The following is a 26,172-nucleotide window of genomic DNA, read 5'->3' as shown; positions in this document are numbered from 1 at the left end:
CCAGCGAGCGTGAGCACTGCGCAGGCCCAGATTAGCCTCCCCCCCAAACTCCATGTCCCTCCCTGTTTTGAGCCCCCTACTTCTTGAGCCCTAAATATATTATTGAACTCTTTGTGGTGATCGGCCTGTGAATTAGCCTGTGTAAGTATGTGTTAGTTTTGGTCAATGACAAATTATTATGGTATACATTAGTGCCTAGATAATAATAATAATCATAATACATTGAATTTATAAAGTGCTTTTCGTTGAAAAACAATCTCAAAGTGCCACAGTATTTATATAATAACCTTATTATAATATTATAATAATAACTATAGATTCTAGTTTCATCAGACAAAACCGCATCCTCCTACCTGTGTTAAATCCATTGTGTCAGCTGATAATGTGGTTCGTGTCATTTGAAAGTGTGTCCAATAGTCAGTGTCTGGCTTCAGTTCATTTTTTACATTGTACCATTTCCAATCACGTGTGTAATTCTTGGAAAGTGAAGTAGGATAGGCTTACTGTTCCCTACCAATGGCAGTGGTTGTGGGGCGGAGTTAACGTTCAGTACAACCCCCCCTCCCCAATAATAGATGATTCCATCCAGTAAGCATCATAGAGGATAGCCATGCCTGCTGTCAGCTAATGGTTCACACAATCTATTCTGTCTGATCAGTTCAAGTAGCCCAACGACAGGGTGTATCGAGGGCACAATAAAACGCGTTGCATATTTATTTGATTCTAAACTGTTGGTGCCAAGTTTCAACAGTCACCAGACATGGCTTTAGTGGGAGTTAGAGCTTCATACCACAGGATTCTTAACCAGATAGAGTTTCTACTACCTGGTAAACTGAGACCCATTTACAACCATCCTGCAGGTAAGGACATGATCAATATTACAGCATCAGGTCTTACTAACCCGGCTGTCTCTGTATCACTCTCCTCATGGTGTCTATTGGTTCATGTCTCCTCCCTGTTGTCTATTGATTAATGTCTAAAAGTCTCCCCATCTTCAGAATACACTTTCTCAATATTTAGAAAATGAGATGCGATAATTTATCACTATCACCTCTGGATGTTTTCTACTCTTCTATTTGGTAAATAAGAGTGATGTTCAATATAGTGGGACTGTGACTGTCACAAAAGAATGAGCAAACTTACAGTAGCAGTGTATTGGGGTTGGTGAATGGACCCCTGGTCACGAGTGACCTCTGACGGGGTCATCGTCAATGGAGCAAACACAGTTTTATTATAGTAGAGTTGGAATTGTTTCAATGTGACACGAGGCGTGTGTAGCTGATTATAACTTTGAGGTTTATGAGGACAAACAGTCTTGATGCTGCCCAGTCTGTCTGTCACATGCAAACTATCTGAACGTTGATGAGCTAGTACACAGGGCTCTTCTTCCATCCCTGGGGAGATAACAGAGACAGACTGGTCATGGGGCAATTCTGGCAAATGCCAGATGGGCTGGTCCATCTTTAGCCTGGTGGGCCTGTCAAAATTGTGGGTTTTGCCAAAATTATAATTATTTGGCTAATATCTGGGGTCTCAAGGGGAAAAATGGTCCTGTGTGTTAGAAATGCTTGGGACGATTTCTGGTCCCAGTCCGTCCCTAGGAGTTAGGGCTGATCTCTGAGCTATAGAAGAGTGGTACACAGAAGGTTGTTCCAAGCAAGGATTCTCCATTCCGGGTTCATGGGATGTTGTTAATATCAAAATAGGTTGGCAGCATGATAAAGCAGAGGGAAGTCAGTATTAGATGTAAAAGCACAACACATTAATAACAACTTATAGTTGATAAAACAACCAGTCTAGCTATCAAATAGACAAGAGAAGGGAAGCATATGAATGGACAATAGGTGTGTAACTAAATGACGTGCATGCCACTACATGCTGGCACTCTTCAATAAATTATCGCCCTTGGCAAGTTTTCAATTGGCAAGGCATTGATGTACCGGCAGTAGAAGGAGGACAGAGACAAGCTGAGGGCACGAGAATGACAACAGGTGGAATTATCTAGGAAGGGATTTAACCAGTCACTTTCAATGTCGCCTCATCTTAAAACGTTTACTACCACGAATCAGGTCGCAAAGTTTAATGCTTGACAACTTCTGTCACTTCACAGAAAGCCTGAGGCCTACTGGTTCAATTGGCATATCATTTTATTGTGGAATCAACCAACTTTTTGCACAAAACTAAATGTCACATAAATCACTGTAACGTTATGTATTCAACACAACTGTCATTGCTAACCTTATAATAATTAACCTTAATAATTAAACCATGTTTTGTTTCGTCTGTAGGTCCAAAGACAGTTTTCTTCTGGGCACCAGTGTGTAAATGGGTAAGTGTTAAAAGATTTGCAGCGAAGCAGTTTAGAGGGTTCAGAGAGTTTTTAGAGGGTTCAGAGAGCACTGAGAGTGTTTAGAGGGTTCTAGAGAGTGTTCAGAAGGTTCTAGAGAGTGTTCAGAGGGTTCTGAGAGTTTGAGGGTTCTAGAGAGTGTTCAGAGGGTTCTAGAGAGTGTTCAGAGGGTTCTAGAGAGTGTTCAGAGGGTTCTGAGAGTTTGAGGGTTCGGAGAGTTTAACATTGTGTTCATTGAGCAGACACTCTTATACTGAGTGCATCCAGTTTTGTACTGGTCCCTCATGGGAATCGAACCCACAACCCTGGCGTTGCAACGGCATGCTCTGTCAACTGAGCCACACGGTAAATTAAGACTGCACAGAGGCAGCATGCAGAAACTCATAAGAAGCATGTAAGAGTGGAAATGGGAGTGAATAATAATGCATTGGTAATGCCTGAGCTGTGTCTACATATTCCTTTCTGTCATGTGAACTGATTGAGGTCGCTTCTAGAGAATGAAGTCACATTTTATAAGCTCCTGTATTCTGCCTCTGTCTAATCTTAATATTCCATACAGTTAATGTTCCACTCTCTGACCCTCCAAACGGTGTTATATAATGGTCCTATGATGTAGTACACATATGCATGGTTGTGTGACCCCCCCCCCCCCCCTATCTCTCTCTCTCTCTGTTTCTCTATGTCTCTCTGTCTCTCTCTGTCTCTTTCTACAGGGTCTTGTTTTTGCGGGTCTGGCTGATATGACCCGACCGGCTGATAAACTGAGTCTCTCTCAGTCTGGAGTACTCATGACTACAGGTAATGGAGCAATGAGGACAGAGAGGACAGGAAGTGTGTGTTTGTGTGTGTGTTGGGTGTGTGCCTGTGCGTGTGTGTGCGAGTGTGTGAATGCGTGCGTGCGAGTGTGTACATGCATGTGTGTGTGCGAGTGTGTGCATGAGTGTATGCAAGAGTGTGTGTAGCTTGATGACCCTTCAGATGAACTGGTTACTGATAGAATTACTGGCATGGATTCAGACATGTTGGCATGGAACTTTCACACCTGCCCCTGCATCATGGGTTTTCCATTGCTGCTTTGTAAAAGCCCCACTGACTGTTAACAAGGACTGTAACGGTATGTCCCTGTGTGATAGCACTGTCCTTAAATTACACAAGCCTGTTTGAGACTACTCTATCTCAGACTATTTTCAATTATAGATGATAATCGTGTTTTGGTCCTGGGATACGGCTAGTTACAAACCACTACCGGACGTTTTCCACAACGTGATGTCATTAGCTGTTGATTTGTGTTAAGGTATGGAGTTAGGTAGTGCACAGGGCATAGTTATACAATCCATTTTCCACTTCCAAACCCATCCCTAGGTGGCAGCAGAAACCGGGTCAGGTGCTGGGCTGTGCTAGCCAGGTGTTACTCTGGGCATCTTTTGGGCAGCCTTTGTATTTTCCTTTCTGTAAATATTTATTTTGGTCCCCATCACTTGAACCAACAATAACCTGCTTGGGCTGGCCGACCACCAAGTCTCACCAGAGCTAGCCCTGATCCTGGTCAGATGTCTCCTAGCCGGTACCCCCACATACAACACTGACTAGCCCTGATCCTGGTCAGATGTCTCCTAGCCGGTACCCCCACATACAACACTGACTAGCCCTGATCCTGGTCAGGTGTCTCCTAGCCGGTACCCCCACATACAACACTGACTAGCCCTGATCCTGGTCAGGTGTCTCCTAGCCGGTACCCCCACATACAACACTGACTAGCCCTGATCCTGGTCAGGTGTCTCCTAGCCGGGACCCCCACATACAACACTGACTAGCCCTGATCCTGGTCAGATGTCTCCTAGCCGGGACCCCCACATACAACACTGACTAGCCCTGATCCTGGTCAGGTGTCTCCTAGCCGGTACCCCCACATACAACACTGATTATCCCTGATCCTGGTCAGGTGTCTCCTAGCCGGTACCCCCACATACAACACTGACCAGCCCTGATCCTGGTCAGGTGTCTCCTAGCTGGTACCCCCACATACAACACTGACTAGCCCTGATCCTGGTCAGATGTCTCCTAGCCGGTACCCCCACATACAACACTGACTAGCCCTGATCCTGGTCAGGTGTCTCCTAGCCGGTACCCCACATATAACACTGACTAGCCCTGATCCTGGTCAGATGTCTCCTAGCCGGTACCCCCACATACAACACTGATTATCCCTGATCCTGGTCAGATGTCTCCTAGCCGGTACCCTCACATACAACACTGACTAGCCCTGATCCTGGTCAGATGTCTCCTAGCCGGGACCCCCACATACAACACTGACTAGCCCTGATCCTGGTCAGGTGTCTCCTAGCCGGTACCCCCACATACAACACTGACTAGCCCTAATCCTGGTCAGGTGTCTCCTAGCCGGTACCCCCACATACAACACTGGTTATCTCTGATCCTGGTCAGGTGTCTCCTAGCCGGTACCCCCACATACAACACTGACTAGCCCTGATCCTGGTCAGGTGTCTCCTAGCCGGTACCCCCACATACAACACTGATTATCCCTGATCCTGGTCAGGTGTCTCCTAGCCGGTACCCCCACATACAACACTGACCAGCCCTGATCCTGGTCAGGTGTCTCCTAGCTGGTACCCCCACATACAACACTGACTAGCCCTGATCCTGGTCAGATGTCTCCTAGCCGGTACCCCCACATACAACACTGACTAGCCCTGATCCTGGTCAGGTGTCTCCTAGCCGGTACCCCACATATAACACTGACTAGCCCTGATCCTGGTCAGATGTCTCCTAGCCGGTACCCCCACATACAACACTGATTATCCCTGATCCTGGTTAGGTGTCTCCCAGCCGGTACCCCCACATACAACACTGACTAGCCCTGATCCTGGTCAGATGTCTCCCAGCCGGTACCCTCACATAAAACACTGACTAGCCCTGATCCTGGTCAGATGTCTCCTAGCCGGTACCCCCACATACAACACTGACTAGCCCTGATCCTGGTCAGATGTCTCCTAGCCGGTACCCTCACATAAAACACTGACTAGCCTTGCTCCTGGTCAGATGTCTCCAAACCGGTACCCCCACATACAACACTGACTAGCCCTGATCCTGGTCAGATGTCTCCTAGTCGGTACCCTCACATACAACACTGACTAGCCCTGATCCTGGTCAGATGTCTCCTAGCCGGTACCCTCACATACAACACTGACTAGCCCTGATCCTGGTCAGATGTCTCCTAGCCGGTACCCTCACATAAAACACTGACTAGCCCTGATCCTGGTCAGGTGTCTCCTAGCCGGTACCCCCACATACAACACTGACTAGCCCTGATCCTGGTCAGATGTCTCCTAGCCGGTACCCCCACCTAAAACACTGACTAGCCTTGCTCCTGGTCAGATGTCTCCAAACCGGTACCCCCACATACAACACTGACTAGCCCTGATCCTGGTCAGATGTCTCCTATCCGGTACCCCCACATACAACACTGACTAGCCCTGATCCTGGTCAGGTGTCTCCTAGCCGGTACCCCCACATAAAACACTGACTAGCCCTGATCCTGGTCAGATGTCTCCTAGTCGGTACCCTCACATACAACACTGACTAGCCCTGATCCTGGTCAGATGTCTCCTAGCTGGTACCCTCACATAAAACACTGACTAGCCCTGATCCTGGTCAGGTGTCTCCTAGCCGGTACCCCCACATACAACACTGACTAGCCCTGATCCTGGTCAGATGTCTCCTAGCCGGTACCCCCACATAAAACACTGACTAGCCCTTATCCTGGTCAGATGTCTCCTAGTCGGTACCCTCACATACAACACTGACTAGCCCTGATCCTGGTCAGATGTCTCCTAGCTGGTACCCTCACATAAAACACTGACTAGCCTTGATCCTGGTCAGGTGTCTCCTAGCCGGTACCCCCACATAAAACACTGACTAGCCCTGATCCTGGTCAGGTGTCTCCTAGCCGGTACCTCCACATAAAACACTGACTAGCCCTGATCCTGGTCAGATGTCTCCTAGTCGGTACCCTCACATACAACACTGACTAGCCCTGATCCTGGTCAGATGTCTCCTAGCTGGTACCCTCACATACAACACTGACATACTCTTAGCCCTCAAAATTATGAAAAAAGTAGGAAAAGCAAATATTGGATTTTTATACGCATTATGCAACAGTTACACATTTCTGAAGCAGAAATAACATTCAGATGCTCCAACTTTACCTGTCCCTTTACCTGTCATTCTACCTGTCCCTTTACATGTCCCTTTACCTGTCCCTTTACCTGTCCTTTTACCTGTCCCTTTACCTGTCCTTTTACCTGTCTATTTACCTGTCCCTTTACATGTCCCTTTACCTGTCATTTTACCTGTCAATTTACCTGTCCCTTTACCTGTCCCTTTACCTGTCATTTTACCTGTCCCTTTACATGTCCCTTTACCTGTCCCTTTACCTGTCCTTTTACCTGTCCCTTTACCTGTCATTTTACCTGTCCCTTTACCTGTCCCTTTACCTGTCCTTTTACCTGTCCATTTACCTGTCCCTTTACATGTCCTTTTACCCGTCCCTTTATCTGTCCCTTTACCTGTCCCTTTACCTGGCCCGTTACCTGTCCTTTTACCTGTCCCTTTACCTGTCCCTTTACCTGTAATTGTACCTGTCCCTTTACCTGTCCCTTTACCTGTCCATTTACCTGTAATTTGACCTGTCCATTTACCTGTAATTTTACCTGTCCCTTTACCTGTCCCTTTACCTGTCCTTTTACCTTTCCCTTTACCTGTCCCTTTACCTGTCCCTTTACCTGTAATTTTACCTGTCCCTTTACCTGTCTCTCCACTATTTTACAGGTGTTATTTGGTCCAGATGGTCCCTGGTCATCATTCCCAAGAATTGGTTTCTGTTTTGTTGCAACTGTTTTCTTGGTGGGTCAGGAGCCACCCAACTCTTTAGAATCTGGATGTGAGTGGAACAGACAGTTAGATACAGAGCTACACACCAACTTGTGCCCTATTCAATCAAACCAAATTAGGGGGGGAAAATCATAATAATTTGTCAATGTACTGTATGTCAGTCATTGTCTGACAACAGGCTTGTTAAATACACAGTACCGCTCTGAAGGGCAAAGTGTGCTTGGTCACACATTTATGACAGCTTGTGACATTGTCCTTGGGCTTTGCCTTCTTTGTTGTGGTTTAAACCAGGCACATTATATACCAAGCCTTCTGCCCTTGTGTTTTTCCTGTCAACTGAGTGATATAACCACAGAGATAAATGTAGATCCTGTTCTGCCTCTATGGATACAACACTGAATAAGTCTGTGGTGTCTACTGCTTTGGAAAGCACATTTGTCAGAATTAGCTAACCGGCCCTAAAAGTTGTATTTGTTTCTGTGTGATCACTAGACTACAGTCCATATCATACAATTTGTTACTCTATAACTACTTGTCTTTCATTTGGTTACACTTTAAAATCAGAGATACGGATACTTTTATAAAGTCCACCAGGGTCTCTTCCTGAATGTAAAGGATAGCATGCCTGCCAACTTGTCTTTGCTCTCAAATCAAATCAATTTGTTTTATTTGTCACATACACATGGTTAGCAGATGTTAATGTGAGTGTAGCGAAATGCTTGTGCTTCTAGTTCCGACAATGCAGTAATAACCAACGAGTAATCTAGCTAACAATCCCAAAACTACTACCTTATACACACAAGTGTAAAGGGATAAAGAATATGTACATAATGTACATAATATGTACATAAAGATACATGAATGAGTGATGGTACAGAGCGGCATAGGCAAGATGCAGTAGATGGTATCGAGTACAGTATATACATACAGTGCCTTGCGAAAGTATTCGGCCCCCTTGAACTTTGCGACCTTTTGCCACATTTCAGGCTTCAAACATAAAGATATAAAACTGTATTTTTTGTGAAGAATCAACAACAAGTGGGACACAATCATGAAGTGGAACGACATTTATTGGATATTTCTAACTTTTTTAACAAATCAAAAACTGAAAAATTGGGCGTGCAAAATTATTCAGCCCCTTTACTTTCAGTGCAGCAAGCTCTCTCCAGAAGTTCAGTGAGGATCTCTGAGTGATTCAATGTTGACCTAAATGACTAATGATGATAAATACAATCCACCTGTGTGTAATCAAGTCTGCACTGTGATAGTCTCAGAGGTCCGTTAAAAGCGCAGAGAGCATCACGAAGAACAAGGAACACACCAGGCAGGTCCGAGATACTGTTGTGAAGAAGTTTAAAGCCGGATAAGGATACGAAAAGATTTCCCAAGCTTTAAACATCCCAAGGAGCACTGTGCAAGCGATAATATTGAAATGGAAGGAGTATCAGACCACTGCAAATCTACCAAGACCTGGCCGTCCCTCTAAACTTTCAGCTCATACAAGGAGAAGACTGATCAGAGATGCAGCCAAGAGGCCCATGATCACTCTGGATGAACTGCAGAGATCTACAGCTGAGGTGGGAGACTCTGTCCATAGGACAACAATCAGTCGTATATTGCACAAATCTGGCCTTTATGGAAGAGTGGCAAGAAGAAAGCCATTTCTTAAAGATATCCATAAAAAGTGTTGTTTAAAGTTTGCCACAAGCCACCTGGGAGACACACCAAACATGTGGAAGAAGGTGCTCTGGTCAGATGAAACCAAAATTGAACTTTTTGGCAACAAACTTTTTGGCGTAAAAGCAACACAGCTCATCATCCTGAACACACCATCCCCACTGTCAAACATGGTGGTGGCAGCATCATGGTTTGGGCCTGCTTTTCTTCAGCAGGGACAGGGAAGATGGTTAAAATTGATGGGAAGATGGATGGAGCCAAATACAGGACCATTCTGGAAGAAAACCTGATGGAGTCTGCAAAAGACCTGAGACTGGGACGGAGATTTGTCTTCCAACAAGACAATGATCCAAAACATAAAGCAAAATCTACAATGGAATGGTTCAAAAATAAACATATCCAGGTGTTAGAATGGCCAAGTCAAAGTCCAGACCTGAATCCAATCGAGAATCTGTGGAAAGAACTGAAAACTGCTGTTCACAAATGCTCTCCATCCAACCTCACTGAGCTCGAGCTGTTTTGCAAGGAGGGATGGCAAAAAATGTCAGTCTCTCGATGTGCAAAACTGATAGAGGCATACCCCAAGCGACTTACAGCTGTAATCGCAGCAAAAGGTGGCGCTACAAAGTATTAACTTAAGGGGGCTGAATAATTTTGCACGCCCAATTTTTCAGTTTTTGATTTGTAAAAAAAGTTTGAAATATCCAATAAATGTCGTTCCACTTCATGATTGTGTCCCACTAGTTGTTGATTCTTCACAAAAAAATACAGTTTTATATCTTTATGTTTGAAGCCTGAAATGTGGCAAAAGGTCGCAAAGTTCAAGGGGGCCGAATACTTTCGCAAGGCACTGTATGAGATGAGTATGTAAACAAAGTGGCATAGGTCTCTGAGACCTATGATTAGTCTGTTTGAACCTTTATTTTGGTTTGTTAAGGTCGGAGGTCAACCCTGTCTCTCTGTGTTTCTAGGTACCAACAGGAAGTAAAGAAGCAACAAGAAGCAGAGGCTGCTGAACTAAAAATAAAGCAGTTAGCAGAGGCCCATCCATTGTTGGATTATTTAGAACTAGCGACACTAACTAACTAGTGGATCTGATTAACTTAATTAAATGCAATTTCATCTTTGAGGACTTCAACGACCACAGAATCGTCCGACTCAATAACCCTCTGCAAAGCACAATTCATGCTGTTAATTAATAAGTATGAGGTGATGATGTGAGGATGACAGCACGTCTGCGTGAGGATGATGGTAAGAGATTAGTAAAAGGTAAGATTAGGCAAAGAAACATACACATTTACAAATTCACACAACACTTTAAAGATGGTGAATGTTTGAGACTGATGATGGTTAATGTTGTATTTTTCAACGGTAACACTCTGTTTGAGTCTTTTACCTCTTTGTCTGATTTTAGGACGTTGCGGTATGTATATATTTATTGAAAATAAATTCTACATTTGGGATAAAACTGTTCCTGACTTGAAGAAACCCTTCTCATGTGCATGAGGTTATTAATGGCCAACTTGATCATAAGCTAAGTTAAAAGATAAACGTGGCCTCTTCAGTTTATTGTTTACATTGTGTCTTTGCCATGTACAGTCCACATCACATGTGGGGCGCATTCAGTACGACACAACGTTTTGGAACGTTCAGATAGAAATATGTAATATTGAACAAACATGCCTCTCTGGCATGTAGACAACAGTTGGCAATTTAACGTGGCCCTGTTTTCTAGGAATTGCAAAATGGGGTGGGCTCATAGTGTGGGCTAACTCTCTCTACCAATGGCAGTGGGTTTGGGGCGGAGTTTATATTTCGGTACCGCCCCTCAGGTGACACTCCTACATAATAGATTAGGCACTACGGGTAGATGAGCCTGCTTTCTGCCAATGGTTCATACAGGCTATTCTGTATTCTAGTTACTATAGACAATCAATGACAGGGTGTACTAGAGCCACAATACAGCACATACTATTTATTTATTTTGAACTGTCGGTACCAAGTTCAACAAAAGTAGGAAATAAAACTCCAGTCTCCAGACATGGCTTTAGTGGGAGTTAGAGCTTCATACCACAGGATTCTTAACAAGATCGAGCTCAAACTACCTGCTAAACTGAGACCTTTCTACAACCATCCAGCAGGTAAGGACATCATTATTATCAGGCTCACCTCAACATGACAGATCTGCATCACTTCCACTGTTCTCGCCATCTTACAGTACAGACACTATACTGTATACTCTGATACACATTGTCAATATTTTCAATATGTATAATGTAAATGACGCCTGCTGTCTGTGCCTACTTATGAAAACAGCCTAACCAGTTCTGCTAGGGCGAGTATGAGGTGTTCTCTCATTTGTGTCTGGAAATAGCTAGCAAGTTAGCCAACGTTAGCTAGTTATCTTGGGTGCTTGACAGCCGTTGTGGGGTCAGAACACTCTGATCAACCCCACTCCTCGGCCAGAGCGTCCAGTGTGCTCCCAGAGCGAAACGCTCATAATTTACAAACGGGCAATCTGACAAAGCTCTGAATTTACGAACCGCCAGAGCGCACAATAAGCGCTCTCTGGCACTCCAGATTGAATTTACGAACATTTACAACGATCGCGTCCATAGATACAGAACAAAAAGACTGAATTGACTGGGAAGCGTCTCTGGCAACCGAACCGATAGAACGGACGAGCTTCCGGCTTGGGTAGCAACCCCAGATTTGTGTCGGGACTATATCTTGTCGAAGGATGAAATAGTATGAATAAATTAATAAAAAATAAGACGTCGAGAGCCGGCAAACGTGCCAATACATACTCCAAACACCGGCTTCAAGGGATTACTAACATATTCAAATAAAGATTGACACATTTTCATTAAAAACGTTATTTTCATTAATTTATTCATACTATTGCATCATTCCACAAGATATAGTCCCGACACAAATCTAGGGTTACTACCCAAGCCGGCTGGTCGTTGGTTCTATCGGTTCGGTTGCCAGAGACGCGACCCAGTCGTTCAGTCTTTTAGTTCTCTATCTATGGACGCGACCCAGTCGTTCAGACTTTTAGTTCTCTATCTATGGACGCGACCCAGTCGTTCAGTCTTTTAGTTCTCTATCTATGGACGCGACCCAGTCGTTCAGACTTTTAGTTCTCTATCTATGGACGCGACCCAGTCGTGATTTCGATTGGCAGAGAAACGCTGCATGCCTGTCTGTCCCGACTCCCTACACTTTCATTACTAAGGGACACCTGGAGATCGGAGAGATAGACAGCAAGGTGTACACAAATCTCAGCTGTTAGTCTAAAAGAAATGTGAGAAAATGTCTAGATTATTTTTTACAGTAGAGATCAAGTTTATAAATTCCCTGCCTGGGCTGATGAGACAGTGGATTGCTCAATCTAATGGAACAGAATAAATTGGAATTTTAACGTCATAGATTTAGGGTGCGTTCGTAAATTCGCTCTGGCTACATACTCGGATATCAGAGCACTGAGTGTGCCAGTGAGCAGAATAACTGATCCATTTACGAACGCTCAACACCCTTTGAATATGGCCGGTGTCAGTAAACCTCGGCAAAAAAGCGTAATTAAATGGTTGCCAGCATCACAGTTACAGTCACCAACACTCTAGATAACATGAAAACAGCCTAACCAGCTCTGCTAGGGCGAGTAAAATGGTCAGAGTGAGGTGTTCTCTCATTTATGTCTGGAAGTAGCTAGCCAGCTAGCTAACTTTAGCTAACAATGCGGTTTTAAACAATCAGCGTTCAGGATTAGAGCCACCCATTGTATACCTATGGATAATTCTGGATAAGAATTCTTCCATTAATTCTGGATCAAATCTACCATTTGGCACAGCAATTGACTTTTGCGGGGAGGGGTGTTAAAGACATTTTCAGAAAGGAGAAAGTGACTTCTATCGTTTACTGACAAACAAGAGCATTAAACATTTGTATCAACAGAAATAGATAAACGGTCATATGAACTAGTGCTCTTTAACACATGAATGAGTGCTCTAAACTTAGATTGAGTTGAAACCTGAGTTGAAACCTACAGTAGCAATGCATGGACTTTGGATGGGGGACCCTTGGTCAGTGCTAGTCAGTCTTAGACTAGCAAACCATGTGCAACCTTGACCTTGAGGTTATCTTAAATGGAGCAAACATAGTTTTATTACAGCAGTGTTGTTGTAGCAACTACGTCAGTCTGCAGCTGAATTGAACATAGAGGTGAATAAGGACAAGCAGTGTTGATGCTGCTAATCTGAATGCTGATGAGGGAGTACACAGGGCCCTTCTCTCACCCCTGGGGAGTTAGGGCTGAACTATAACAGTGTGTTAATGTGACAGAAGGTTGTTCCAATCAGTGGTTCTCAATTCCTGGTTCACAGGATATTGTTAATTAATATCAAAATAGTTTGGGAGCATAATGATACAGAGATGAGATTAAAATCATAACGAAGATTAAAAGCAAAGCAATTAAGTAAAACCAAGTTGATAAAACAACCAGCCTCGCTATCAAATAGACAAGAGAAGGGAAGACTATGAATGGATAATATGTGGGAAGCTAAGTGATGTTTAGCACTCTTCAATAAATTATAGCCCTTGGCAAGTTTTCAATTGGCCAGAAGAGAGCAGGAGAATAACAGTTGTTAAAACCATAGGAAGATACTGATTCCCGTCACTTTCAGTTCCCCTTTATCTCTCTATTTCATCTTTATATTTCACTCCTCAACAACAAATCAAAGGATTTCACAGTTTAATGCTGCACAACATTTATCTATTTCTGGAACTTTTTCATGCCTAACTGCTTTGGCATATCCCACTTAGACATCTATTCCACATTGGTTCAACTTAAATTCATTGAAATGACGTGGGAACAACGTTGATTCAACCAGTGTGGGCCCAGTGTGATCTCTTTGTCGCGGTATCAACCAACTATTTACACAAAACTAACTCTCACATGAATCATTGTAATATTGTGTAATTGTACTCAACTTTAATTTCTAACCTTTCTAAATAAACACTGATATGCTTCCCTTTGTAGGTCCAAAGACAGTCTTCTTCTGGGCACCAGTGTGTAAATGGGTAAGAGTTGATATCCTTAACAAGTGTCTCATGTGCGGGACATCTTATAATGGTGCTAAAAGTATGCATGGTTGTGTGAAATTCTCTCTCTCTCTCTCTCTCTCTCTCTCTCTCTCTCTCTCTCTCTCTCTCTCTCTCTCTCTCTCTCTCTCTCTCTCTCTCTCTCTCTCTCTCTCTCTCTCTCTCTCTCTCTCTCTCTCTCTCTCTCTCTCTCTCTCTCTCTCTCTCTCTCTCTCTCTCTACAGGGTCTGGTTATGGCTGGCATGGCTGATATGACAAGGCCAGCTGATAAACTGAGTCTCTCTCAGTCTGGAGTACTCATGACTACAGGTAATGGACATTGTAGGAAAGACAATGTTTGACATTTACATCCACTATACAACAGGAACAAATCCTGAAGCTGAAAAACATTCAGATGCTCCAACTTTACCTGTCTTGTCACCCCTCTATTTTGCAGGTGTTATTTGGTCCCGATATTCTCTTGTCATTATTCCGAAGAACTGGGGTCTCTTTTTTGTCAACGGTTTTCTTGGATTGGCAGGAGCCAACCAACTTGTTAGAATCTGGATGTGAGTGGGACAGACTCCATAGTTACACACAGAGCTATGCAAACGGACATGCATGGCAGTGGGCCCCTATTCAATCAAACCCTATAAGGAGAAAAAAAGGGAAATAAAAACAAAATTCTGATGGGGTGTATGTCAATCAATGCCATTGTCCGACAATAACATTGTTAATAATTATACAGTACTGCTTTGCAGATTCATTTATGACAGTACATGGTCCTTGGACATGGTGTCGATACCAGTTTGGTTAAAAACAGATTCATTTATGACAGTACATTGTCCTTGGACATGGTGTCGATACCAGTTTGGAACTTTTTTCAGGCACATTTTTTTGTTGGCAAACTGGTCCTGAAAGTTGTATATTGCAAGATTCCTTAAGTTCATATAAAAAAATGTTACTCTATAACCATGGTCATTATCTTACATTTGTTTACACTTTAAAAAACAGAGGGCTAAATTGATCTGTCAGGGTCCTTGCCTGAATGTAAAGGATAGCATGCCTGCCAATTTGTCTTTGCTCTCTGAGACCTATGATTAGTCTGTTTGAACCTTTGTTTTGGTTTGTTAAGGTCGGAGGTTAACCCTGTCCCTCTGTGTTTCTAGGTACCAACAGGAAGTAAAGAAGCAACAGGACGAGAAGGCCCAGATCCCCATCATATAACCCCCCCCCCCCCCCCCCCCCCCCCCCCACACACACACACACACACACACACACACGTATTTAATTTCTTCATGTCTTAATCCATTTTTATGCAAAGTCTGTAAAGTCAACCCTCAACAGTCACTAACACTGGTTTGATATACAGTACATATCACAGGTCTTATATACAGTACATATCACAGGTCTTATATACAGTACATATCACAGGTCTTATATACAGTACATATCACAGGTCTTATATACAGTACATATCACAGGTCTTACATACAGTACATATCACAGGTCTTATATACAGTACATATCACAGGTCTTATATACAGTACATATCACAGGTCTTACATACAGTACATATCACAGGTCTTACATACAGTACATATCACAGGTCTTATATACAGTACATATCACAGGTCTTACATACAGTACATATCACAGGTCTTATATACAGTACATATCACAGGTCTTATATACAGTACATATCACAGGTCTTACATACAGTACATATCACAGGTCTTATATACAGTACATATCACAGGTCTCATATACAGTACATATCACAGGTCTCATATACAGTACATATCACAGGTCTTATATACAGTACATATCACTGGTCTTATATACAGTACATATCACAGGTCTTATATATAGTACATATCACAGGTCTTACATACAGTACATATCACAGGTCTTATATACAGTACATATCACAGGTCTCATATACAGTACATATCACAGGTCTTATATACAGTACATATCACAGGTCTTATATACAGTACATATCACAGGTGGCCGGTTGCAACTTCATTTGGGAGGGCTGGCTCATAGTGATGGCTGGAACGGAATACATGGAATTTCCATGGTTACCATGTGTTTGATAACATTCTATTCACTCCATTCCAGCCATTAATATTAGCATTCCTCCCCTCAGCAGCCTCCTGTGATATCCTCTAATAGGCCTAATGAATATGTAGGAATTTACATTCCTTCCTTTTTTGTGTTAGAATTATTTTGAGACTAAGGAAATATCAGGTTGTTGCTCGAACTCTCAATATTTGTAATATATTTGTGCCCTTAAATATTTACTTAGTATTATGTGCACATTTAATACAGTTGTTTGTAGGATTACATAATTGTTGTAATTTAAATAAAATAATGTATTTATGAAAGCTGTATCTGTAAAATCATTTGTTTTCCGTAGTTAAAATGTTACAACCTTGTAGGCCTACAGGCCAGATGAATTAAATATTTAGCTGTTTTGATAAGGACTAACTTTTCATTGCTTTTGTTGTTCTTCATTTATATTTATTCACATGTTTGTCATATTTTACAATACATGGTAAACATTACATTATAAACCTTTTGAACATAGATAGCTATAGAACCCTGATATGTTCTATGATTTGGTTGTTTTTGTGCATTTCTGTGTGGCCCTGGCCTCACCATCTCGTCGGCAGCGTATAGGCGCCACCATGTGGCAATTTGGCAAACTACAGTGCAGGACAGGAAAAGAGAACATGTCTTACCTTCAGTTTGTTTACAATACATAGCTACAAAGAAAAGCAAGGATGCAGTATGAAACCAGCGCTCTCTTACAATACCACTTATCTAATGGAACTAGCTTCTCAAAAAAAAGACCTGACCAAATATCCCAATATCGCAAAGAGGTTTCTATACCATTGTCACAGCCAGTAATATGCACAGTCACGGTGGCCGAGAGGTTAAGGCGTTGGACTCGAAATCCAATGGGGTTTCCCCGCACAGGTTCGAATCCTGTTCGTGACGATTGTTCGCTTTTAGTATTTGCAGTTGTATTAAAGAAAACATACGGCAAATATATCGACAAAAACAGTTTCTGCTTATATAGGCTTAGTTGGATTTCGAAAAAGCTATATGGAGAATTTATGCTTTATTATGGGGGAATGAGCTCTGCACGTAACACGCCCCCTTGATAACCATGTGTTGTTCTCGTCTCCCTAATTTTGACAGCTGTAAATTAATTTGAACCTGATTTGAACGATTTCCACCATCACTACTTGTCTCTCTTTCTCGCTTCAGTGACTTTAATCAAATATGTTCGCCATTGTGCCAAACGATGCTCAATTCTTGATAAAAGACATAAGGTTGGGATTGAAGAATCTAAATTTAATCTTTATTGTGTTGGAAATGGGTGAGTGGTGAATGACAGTAAAATGTTTGTTTTATAAAAAAAAATCAGTGTTTCATTTGGTGATGAATGAATGAATGAATGAATGAATGAATGCAAACTTTGTTCATTCTCTCCTTCCCTCCACCTGAAGGAAGGGTAACTAAAACAAAGGATGGGCATGAGGTTCGCTCCTGCAAGGTGGGGATCATTTCCTCATTATTCCCTCATTTTCTGCTCTCCCCCATCTTCAATCAGTCTCATCCTGCCTTTTTCTGCTCTCCCCCATCTTCATTCAGTCTCATCCTGCCTTTTTCTGCTCTCTCCTTCATGCAAACCTTCTACCTGTCTCCCGTAAAGTGGGATAATTGCTCTCTTCCACCTCCCTCTCCTGTCAGGTGGCTGATAAAAGTGGGTGCATCACCCTGTCTGTGTGGGACGAGGTGGGTGGACTCATCCAGCCAGGAGACATCCTCCGCCTCTCACGAGGGTATCTATCTATCTATCTATCTAGTTCTGTCTCTCTCTCTGACAATTATGTCATTATGTCATTATACATTGTTGTAATGATGTGCAAATAGTTAAAGTAAAAAATGGAACATAAATAAGCATAAATATGGGTTGTATTTACAATGGTGTTTGTTCTTCACTGCTTGACCTTTTCTTGTGGCAACAGGAATCTTGCTGTTGTAATTGCACCCTGTGGTATTTCACCCAATAGATATGGGACTTTCTCAAAGTTGGATTTGTTTTTGAGTTCTTTGTGGGTCTGTGTAATCTGAGGGAATTATGTCTCTCTAATATGGTCATACGTTTGAAAAGGAGGTTTGGAAGTGCAGCTCAGTGTCTCTCTCTCTCTGTCGTCTGTCTGTTTCTCTCTCTCGTCAGCTATGCATCCCTGTGGAAGGGCTGTCTGACACTCTACACAGGCAGAGGAGGAGACCTGCAGAAGATAGGAGAGTAAGACACACAAACTGTTGACTTGGATGTTAATGTGTTGTAGATTTAGTTAAGGTACTGATCTGTGTTGTATTGCAGTTTTTGCATGGTCTTCTCTGAGGTGCCAAACTTTAGTGAACCAAACCCAGAGGTACTGGCCCAGGCCAACAGGCCGGTGAGTACACACACCAGAATGATCTATACATTTTATTTGTCATGTTATTTTCTACATCTCCCCTCCTCCCCATCACCTCTTCCTTTCTCTCTGTTCATCTCTGTTCATCTCATCCTCCTCTCCCTCTCTCTCTGTTCATCTCATCCTCCTCTCCCTCTCTCTCTGTTCATCTCATCCTCCTCTCCCTCTCTCTCTGTTCATCTCATCCTCCTCTCCTTCTCTCTCTGTTCATCTCATCCTCCTTTCTCTGTTCATCTCATCCTCCTCTCCTTCTCTCTCTCCAGTCTAAAGTTGAGTCCCAGAACAGTTCTTCTGTCAGTCAAAGCTCCACCCCCTCAGTCCCCACCCTCACATACTCTTCCAATGGATGCTCTCCGCTCTCCCGGAATCCAACCTATGGGAGCACAGGACAGCAGACTGGGCGAGGCTCCGGAGGTCCTGGCACCGACCCCAAGCCCACAGAATCTGTGGGCAACAGCAGGGACCCACGGCAAGGGCTAAAGAGGAAATGACGCTGGTTTCAAATCAACACGTATCTTGGGCCTGGCTGTATTTTTATTTAGCAAGTTAAATCATTTTTGTTAACATGGCCATCATTTTCTAAGGAAAGTTACACATTTGGTTCAAATAAATAAATCATAACTAAAAGATTTTGGGGGTTTGAGGTAAAGTTACTCAACTCACTCCAGCTGTTCCAACACGTCCGTACAGGCAGATAGCCTGCCCCCCTTTCAACACGTCCGTACCGGCAGATAGCCTGCCCCCCTTTCAACACGTCCATACCGGCAGATAGCCTGCCCCCCTTTCAACACGTCCGTACCGGCAGATAGCCTGCCCCCCTTTCAACACGTCCATAGCCTGCCCCCCTTTCAACATGTCCATAGCCTGCCCCCCTTTCAACATATCCATACCGGCAGATAGCCTGCCCCCCTTTCAACACGTCCATAGCCTGCCCCCCTTTCAACACGTCCATAGCCTGCCCCCCTTTCAACATATCCATACCGGCAGATAGCCTGCCCCCCTTTCAACACGTCCATAGCCTGCCCCCCTTTCAACACGTCCATAGCCTGCCCCCCTTTCAACATATCCATACCGGCAGATAGCCTGCCCCCCTTTCAACACGTCCGTACCGGCAGATAGCCTGCCCCCCTTTCAACACCTCCGTACCGGCAGATAGCCTCCCCCCTTTCGACACGTCCGTATCGGCAGATAGCCTGCCCCCCTTTCGACACGTCCGTACCGGCAGATAGCCTGCCCCCCTTTCGACACGTCCGTACCGGCAGATAGCCTGCCCCCCTTTCGACACGTCCGTACCGGCAGATAGCCTGCCCCCCTTTCAACACGTCCATACCGGCAGATAGCCTGCCCCCCTTTCGACACGTCCGTACCGGCAGATAGCCTGCCCCCCTTTCAACACGTCCATACCGGCAGATAGCCTGCCCCCCTTTCAACACGTCCGTACCGGCAGATAGCCTGCCCCCCTTTCAACACGTCCATAGCCTGCCCCCCTTTCAACATGTCCATAGCCTGCCCCCCTTTCAACATATCCATACCGGCAGATAGCCTGCCCCCCTTTCAACACGTCCGTACCGGCAGATAGCCTGCCCCCCTTTCGACACGTCCGTACCGGCAGATAGCCTGCCCCCCTTTCGACACGTCCGTACCGGCAGATAGCCTACCCCCCTTTCGTCACGTCCGTACCGGCAGATAGCCTGCCCCCCTTTCGACACGTCCGTACCGGCAGATAGCCTACCCCCCTTTCAACACGTCCGTACTGGCAGATAGCCTACCCCCCTTTCGACACGTCCGTACTGGCAGATAGCCTACCCCCCTTTCATTTGCAGCAGGTAGAAGTTGTTTCTTGGAAAGAGGCAAAGAGTGAGACCAGGTTAGAGGACTTTCTCTTGAATATTTCTGGAACACTGCAGATTCTAGTGAGAAAATGTCCTTACATATAAATCACACAGAGGAACAACACCCTACCAAGCACATCCAAGAGAGAGAGACCTACTCATTCACGGGTTTTGCTTTATTTGTCCTGTTTTCTACATTGTAGGGCTAGCCAATGGAAGTCCATAGAGTCACTCCTCCCAACAAAATAATGTGAGAGACTAGCTCCCTATGAGTCCAGTAGGCTATAAAAGTCTGAGATAAAATAAAAAGTATGCCTATGCTAGTTCAGCATTTGAGTAAAAGTTCACAGAAGATTCACAAGTTAACTAGCCTACATATAAATTCAGATCAGTCCAAAGTCCACAGGGTATGTGTGCTGGAGGTGAGCTTCTCCGGGGGGAGAGAAACACAAGCAATGACCGCCTGACGAAGGCTCCTGCAGTCAGACTTAACTGTGGTGCAGGATGTTGTGTGCTGGAATTCATTTCTATTCAGAGTCAAGTTATGTCCCAGCTGGTCTGCTATTGACTTCCTGTTTATAAGCCTTGTCCCCTGCCCAAGACCAATGGTATGTTCTTCCTAATTCTACCAAGTCTAAAAATGAAACTGAAAGTCTGTCAATGTGGGTGGAGACAATATTTCTGTAGTAGCCAGAAGGTTTTTCCATTCGGTTAGTTTGCAAAGACAATGGACAAATACAGACCGAGTGCCTGAGAGAAGTTTGAGGTGTTAGCTGCTAACGATTGCTCCACGATCAGCTACAGACACATATCCTTACTGGTTTGAGAGGCTTTCACTTTTAACAACTGTTCTCAGACCAATCATGCTTGACGAGGGTGTACGCTATGAGGCCCTATCAGCTGCAATGGGAGCCACGGTGAGGCCCTTGTCCGACTTTCAGAGGAACAACCCTGGCAAGACACCTGAAAACCTTCTGACTGTGGAAGGCTTTCTCATCGGTTCTGTCCTGGGCGTCACCTCTCTCCTGCAGTGGCTCAGCCCTGTCTCATGGTTGACATGGGGGTTATCAGTGCTTTTCTTCGGCCAGGACAAAAGAAAGGTAATCAACACCGAACTCTTTGTGGATGAGGCAACATTCTTCGACAGGGAGTTCGATTATGACTTCACCGACGTTTCCGACTCTGAGAGTTTTGTGAGGGGCGATGAGAGTTACAAGCGACCGTGTGGATGGAAACGGATCGCGTTGAAGGTTCTGGACAAATACGGAGATAACACATGGCTCGGTCCAAACGGGATTCGGACATACTCATACCCCGGGGAGTGGCCAGTGTCATACCACGGTACCAGCGAGGACGGGGCTAAAGGCATCATTCAGTCCCACTATAAAGTAGGAGACAGGCAGCTCTACGGGCGAGGCATCTACTCCACTCCTGACCTCAGCCAAGCCAGCGGCTACGCTAGAGACTTTGTGTCGAAGACAAACGGGAAAACCTACAGGATGGTCCTTCAGAACCGTATCAACCCAGCCCAACGGAAGATCTGTAAGAGAGTTGACTACTGGCTTGTTCCAGTTAATGATGGCACATATGAGGAAGAAGAGAGGAGGATTGTGGAGAGCTCCATCCGCCCCTATGGGATTCTGCTGAAGGAGATGTGAAGGGGCATGTGATAAGAGAAGGTAAACCAAAGTCATAGGGAAGGTGTCAATTACATACTCCTCGCGTCCTCTCTCCTCGTACCTTTCTCAAAACCCATTACATGAGAAAGCCAGAGTTCCTTCCCCTCAGACCTTCTCTTCCAATCTGTTTTGAGAAGGAGACAAGGAGTATGCAATTGAGATCTTCCCATATAGAGACTTTAGAGCAGGAGGCCATATTGCTTATTTTTCAGAAATAATTGCCTTTTGAAGGAGTTAGATTATATTTCATTAATTAGATTTGAACTGCTAGATATTCCGTCGTCTTTCTTCATTTTATAGTTTTCTGTCTGTCTGTATCAGTGAAGTGTCTTACTGTGTGCCATTTGTGAATTACATCTATGTTTATGTAACATGTGTTCACTATATTTTCTACAATGTATCCATTTTTCTACTGTTAATGGTGTGGCATTAATTATGCACCTTGTTAGGTGAGTTTAAATGGATCTTTTGTTCAGTGATCTGCCATTTCTGCTTTTTCCTTGTTTTTTTATGATTAAATGTATTATTTTGTTTCACCATACACTTATCGACCTTTTTGTTAGCTTCTGTTTTAGTTTCCTCTAGAAAATGAAACTAGTGCCAACAGATCTGTCCCTACAACATGTTGTACTGCACTTCTGCTGTTTGAACACAGGAGGGCAGCACACAGTTTACATGACCATTTCTCAGTGTAGCCATTCTCAGCTGTGAGGAAGTGGTTTATTTTATAAAGTCACACCTGCTAAAAACATGACTATTTCAAGGTGTTGTTAGTGTTATTGATGTTTGAAATAAAGATGCCTCAAACGGATAAAGTTCAATAGACATTTATGTATTTGCCCCTGCATGTAGTGTATTTGCATATAGAAAATCAATGATATTGTCCATCTGATGAAACTTTTCCTGTGGCATCACTTTAGAATGCAAAAACCTCTCATTGTATCCATCATACTCATTATTAACACAGTAAACCTGACACCCTGTGCTGTAGGTAGACATAGGGAAACATGGGAACTCATTCATATGATCTAGTAGTGCACGTGCCAAACTCATTCCTATGATCTAGTAGTGCACGTGTCAAACTCATTCCTATGATCTAGTAGTGCACGTGTCAAACTCATTCCTATGATCTAGTAGTGCACGTGTCAAACCCATTCCTATGATCTAGTAGTGCACGTGTCAAACTCATTCCTATGATCTAGTAGTGCACGTGTCAAACTCATTCCTATGATCTAGTAGTGCACGTGTCAAACTCATTCCTATGATCTAGTAGTGCACGTGTCAAACTCATTCCTATGATCTAGTAGTGCACGTGTCAAACTCATTCCTATGATCTAGTAGTGCACGTGTCAAACTCATTCCACAGAGGGCCGAGTGTCTGTGGGTTTTTGCTCCTCCCAAATTAGTAAGGAACTCCCCTCACCTGGTTGTCTAGGTCTAAATGAAAGGAAAAACCAAAAAACCTACAGACAGTAGGCCCTCCATGGAATGAGTTTGACACACCTGATCTAGTGTATCAGAGTACCATGTTGATTACACCTAACCAAACCTCTCAGATCTCCACAACTGCATAGGGAGAAGGAGCTAGAAGCCATTTGGGATTCTGTGCATGTTTATCTGTCGGTCTCTTTCTCATTCCGTCCCTTGTGAGTCATCTGTGGCTCTCTGTCTTCAGCAGTTTCTTATTGAGCCCGATAACCACAGAGGCAAAGTGGTTCAGACCCACAAAGTCTCCACAGATGATGTTGACAGCGGTCTGGTTCGGTCCAGGAGTCTGCTTCTCCACCCAGTCCAGCAGCAGGGAGAAACTCTTCATCGTTAACTTCCTCATCGTCAGACAGGGGTTGCAGACCACCACAGCAGTGTCCTCCGTCAGGTTCAGCCCCGAGGTGAAGAAATGAGCTGTCAATCAAAGAGGTCAGCTGTCAATCAAAGGACACGCAAGCCCACGCGCGCCCACACACACACACACACACACACACACACACACACACACACACACACACACACACACAAACAAACCTGCTCTTCCTTGGGCCTTCTGCCGCTCCTCCAGGTAAGAAATGACCTCTTTGGGGTCTGCCGAGTCAGCGTACCTGTAAAGGGTCAAAGGTTACAGGTTTAACACACATCCACACAGAGTCCCACACACAGAGTCCCACACACAGAGTCCCACACACAGAGCGTACCAGTAAGGGATCTTAGGCCACAGTTCCTTGTGTTGGTGAAGAATCGTCTCATCGTCGTACGAAATTATGACCTGCTGCCCCAGATCCCAGCACTGGCTCAGATAGGGAGTCTCCTATACACACACACGAGAGTTCATTCACCTTTCATGCCAATAAAACACAAAACAATGGACACTTCACTTCCTGAAAACTTAACTGACCCCAACTAACACCACTTCCTGAAAACATGAACTCACCGTGCTTCTACACCTGCATTGCTTGCTGTTTGGGGTTTTAGGCTGGGTTTCTGTACAGCACTTTGAGATATCAGCTGATGTACAAAGGGCTATATAAATAAATTTGATTTGACCGGAAACTGGCACCACTTCCTGAAAACTTAAGTGACCCCAACCCTGACTGAGACAGGCAGTAGTGGGGTCTTGTCTATCCTGTACCTGTGGGGGGCAGAGTTTGTCTTTAAACAGCTGAGTGATGTAGCAGACCAGGGCCTGGTGCTCAGAGTCCGTCAGCAGGTAGAAGTGGGAACAGGACAGGATCACTACCTCCTTCTGGTGCTGCTCCAACCACACAGCCATGGTTGACAGGGCCTCCTACACACACACACTATGGATTGTGAATAATATTGCTAGTGCATATGCTCTCACATTGAGTACAGAAGATTCACACACCAGAATGGCATGTGTGTTTACTATACCGTACCTTTACAGTCTGTAGCGTATAAATCGCGTGTGCAAAATACAGCGTGTCATCTGTGTTGTGTGTTTTTAACATGTCTTGTGTGTTGAATGTATTTTTTATGTTTTTATGAGCGATCCGTAGATCGAAGAACCGGATTCCAGCATCCAACTGATCAGGAATACACCACGCCTATGGGAGAAAAGGACAGGGACAATCTCTAACCTTGTGGAGACCAGAAGTGCTCACAAGGATAGTAAAACAAGGGACATTTCACCAGTCCCCACAAGGAAAAAGGCTATTTTAGGCTTAGGAGTTAGGTTTAGGGTTCCAGTTACAATTAGGGTTAGGGTTTGGGGAAATAGGATTTTGAATGGGTTTGGTGTGTGAAACTTGCCTGTGTGGTGGCCCAGCGGTAGACACAGGGGCGTACAATGCAGGGTGCCAGTCGATCCAGAAACTGCAGCATAAACGACTCAGACCCCAAGACAGGAGAGTGTGTATCCAGGCAGTAACTCATGCTGTCATGACTCCCTGAAAGCAGAGACAAAAAGACAGACAAAACAAGTGCAGTCAAATGACATCAAGGAAAGGGACTGAATAGGTTTGAAAAAACAGGCTGACTTCCTCTAATGAAACTCGTGACAAATGTTTTCTCTAGGCTAGTCCCATATAAACATAGTGTAATGAAACAGGCAGGGAACAGGTCTCGAACCCTCAACCTTCTAGCCCGAAGTCCAGTGCGCAATCGACTGTGCCCCAAAAGCATATTCAAGTGGCAGAGTCAATATCCGTGTTTATAAACCCAGGGTCGTTACAATAGCTTGTGCTCTAAACTCTATTCTATATCAAACTCGTTTTGTAATCGAAATAAAAAGGATAACAGTAGGCTATCACTCGACATTATTAAGTTCATTCTCACCGGGTATCGCCAGGTCCCAAAGCGGTGTACCCCACAGTTCCTCTGGCAGTTGAGACATCCAGTCTGCGTTAGTGGACGATGCGTCTCTGCGCTCCATTTCCACCACCTATTGATATCTACTATTGATGATAGCTTGTAAACAGCGAGCGGAATGTAGCAGGACCACAGTTAAAATGTTGTAGATTTGTTGGATTTCACCCGGGTCTGTGACTAGAAAGAGATGAAAATGCCCTTTCCCATTTGGTCCTATTCTTGCTTCCGCATTCTCTTCAGCAGGAAGGGGACAGTTACCCCAAGAAAAAAAACGTGACGGCATAACAGCGAGAATTGTGTCAAAATAAGAGTCCTCATACAAA

The 26,172-nt window shown here is 44.2% G+C and overlaps 5 protein-coding genes and 1 non-coding gene across 9 annotated transcripts; 5 read left to right on the top strand and 1 right to left on the bottom strand.

Moving 5' to 3' along the window:
- Positions 1-578: 578 nt before the first annotated feature.
- On the top strand, positions 579-10,405 carry LOC139414068 (mitochondrial pyruvate carrier 2-like). Of its 2 annotated transcripts, XM_071161947.1 has the most exons (5): positions 579-860; positions 2,289-2,329; positions 3,061-3,145; positions 7,196-7,307; positions 9,907-10,405. In XM_071161947.1, exons 1-5 carry the CDS (start codon positions 761-763, stop codon positions 10,022-10,024), a joined length of 456 nt encoding a protein of 151 aa, XP_071018048.1. In that variant the 5' UTR covers positions 579-760; the 3' UTR covers positions 10,025-10,405. The 2 variants fall into 2 exon arrangements, with proteins under 2 accessions (XP_071018048.1, XP_071018049.1); XM_071161948.1 differs by lacking the exon at positions 7,196-7,307 and having other exon boundaries at positions 597-860; positions 9,907-10,101.
- Positions 10,406-10,803: 398 nt separating this feature from the next.
- LOC139412818 (mitochondrial pyruvate carrier 2-like) lies at positions 10,804-16,500 on the top strand. Of its 2 annotated transcripts, XR_011634735.1 has the most exons (6): positions 10,804-11,076; positions 13,977-14,017; positions 14,263-14,347; positions 14,475-14,586; positions 15,187-15,501; positions 15,977-16,302. XR_011634735.1 is itself a non-coding variant. In XM_071159546.1 (5 exons), exons 1-5 carry the CDS (start codon positions 10,977-10,979, stop codon positions 15,242-15,244), a joined length of 396 nt encoding a protein of 131 aa, XP_071015647.1. In that variant the 5' UTR covers positions 10,812-10,976; the 3' UTR covers positions 15,245-16,500. The 2 variants fall into 2 exon arrangements, 1 of the variants encoding a protein (XP_071015647.1); XM_071159546.1 differs by having other exon boundaries at positions 10,812-11,076; positions 15,187-16,500.
- A 441-nt stretch (positions 16,501-16,941) lies between these two features.
- trnas-cga (transfer RNA serine (anticodon CGA)) lies at positions 16,942-17,023 on the top strand. Its single transcript has one exon. It is a non-coding gene; the product is annotated as a tRNA-Ser (tRNA).
- A 284-nt stretch (positions 17,024-17,307) lies between these two features.
- LOC139414066 (nucleic acid binding protein 1b) lies at positions 17,308-19,010 on the top strand. Its single transcript, XM_071161946.1, has 6 exons — positions 17,308-17,408; positions 17,539-17,585; positions 17,783-17,874; positions 18,273-18,344; positions 18,423-18,498; positions 18,783-19,010. Exons 1-6 carry the CDS (start codon positions 17,312-17,314, stop codon positions 19,008-19,010), a joined length of 612 nt encoding a protein of 203 aa, XP_071018047.1. The 5' UTR covers positions 17,308-17,311.
- A 1,788-nt stretch (positions 19,011-20,798) lies between these two features.
- Positions 20,799-22,921, top strand: LOC139412817 (uncharacterized). The gene has a single exon (XM_071159545.1). The coding sequence runs from the start codon at positions 21,215-21,217 to the stop codon at positions 22,007-22,009; it is 795 nt and encodes a 264-aa protein (XP_071015646.1). The 5' UTR covers positions 20,799-21,214; the 3' UTR covers positions 22,010-22,921.
- LOC139412816 (PI-PLC X domain-containing protein 1-like) lies at positions 22,842-26,087 on the bottom strand. Of its 2 annotated transcripts, XM_071159543.1 has the most exons (7): positions 25,817-26,087; positions 25,292-25,428; positions 24,919-25,086; positions 24,654-24,809; positions 24,220-24,332; positions 24,053-24,126; positions 22,842-23,932 (listed from the first exon to the last, which is right to left on the bottom strand). In XM_071159543.1, exons 1-7 carry the CDS (start codon positions 25,911-25,913, stop codon positions 23,682-23,684), a joined length of 996 nt encoding a protein of 331 aa, XP_071015644.1. In that variant the 5' UTR covers positions 25,914-26,087; the 3' UTR covers positions 22,842-23,681. The 2 variants fall into 2 exon arrangements, with proteins under 2 accessions (XP_071015644.1, XP_071015645.1); XM_071159544.1 differs by lacking the exon at positions 24,919-25,086.
- Positions 26,088-26,172: the final 85 nt, after the last annotated feature.

The sequence above is a fragment of the Oncorhynchus clarkii genome, chromosome 7 (genome assembly GCF_045791955.1).
Source record: "Oncorhynchus clarkii lewisi isolate Uvic-CL-2024 chromosome 7, UVic_Ocla_1.0, whole genome shotgun sequence".
Taxonomy (NCBI): domain Eukaryota; kingdom Metazoa; phylum Chordata; class Actinopteri; order Salmoniformes; family Salmonidae; genus Oncorhynchus; species Oncorhynchus clarkii.
The sequence above is the reverse complement of the archived record's forward strand: the minus strand, read 5'-3'. Positions and strand labels throughout refer to the sequence as shown.

Bases quoted from the DNA above. Each gene is read 5' to 3' on its own strand.
- LOC139412816 (XM_071159543.1), bottom strand. From the start codon at position 25,913: ATGGAGCGCAGAGACGCATCGTCCACTAACGCAGACTGGATGTCTCAA. The intron at 24,810-24,918 runs GTACGGTATAGT...GTGTGTGTGTAG, and splicing joins ATACGCTACAGACTGTAAAG to GAGGCCCTGTCAACCATGGC. The intron at 23,933-24,052 runs GTTTGTTTGTGT...TTTGATTGACAG, and splicing joins GAAGGCCCAAGGAAGAGCAG to CTCATTTCTTCACCTCGGGG.
- LOC139412817 (XM_071159545.1), top strand. From the start codon at position 21,215: ATGCTTGACGAGGGTGTACGCTATGAGGCCCTATCAGCTGCAATGGGA.
- LOC139414066 (XM_071161946.1), top strand. From the start codon at position 17,312: ATGTTCGCCATTGTGCCAAACGATGCTCAATTCTTGATAAAAGACATA. The intron at 17,409-17,538 runs GTGAGTGGTGAA...CTCCACCTGAAG, and splicing joins CTTTATTGTGTTGGAAATGG to GAAGGGTAACTAAAACAAAG. The intron at 18,499-18,782 runs GTGAGTACACAC...CTCTCTCTCCAG, and splicing joins TGGCCCAGGCCAACAGGCCG to TCTAAAGTTGAGTCCCAGAA.
- LOC139414068 (XM_071161947.1), top strand. From the start codon at position 761: ATGGCTTTAGTGGGAGTTAGAGCTTCATACCACAGGATTCTTAACCAG. The intron at 3,146-7,195 runs GTAATGGAGCAA...ACTATTTTACAG, and splicing joins TGGAGTACTCATGACTACAG to GTGTTATTTGGTCCAGATGG. The intron at 7,308-9,906 runs GTGAGTGGAACA...CTGTGTTTCTAG, and splicing joins CAACTCTTTAGAATCTGGAT to GTACCAACAGGAAGTAAAGA.
- LOC139412818 (XM_071159546.1), top strand. From the start codon at position 10,977: ATGGCTTTAGTGGGAGTTAGAGCTTCATACCACAGGATTCTTAACAAG. The intron at 11,077-13,976 runs GTAAGGACATCA...TTCCCTTTGTAG, and splicing joins TTTCTACAACCATCCAGCAG to GTCCAAAGACAGTCTTCTTC. The intron at 14,587-15,186 runs GTGAGTGGGACA...CTGTGTTTCTAG, and splicing joins CAACTTGTTAGAATCTGGAT to GTACCAACAGGAAGTAAAGA.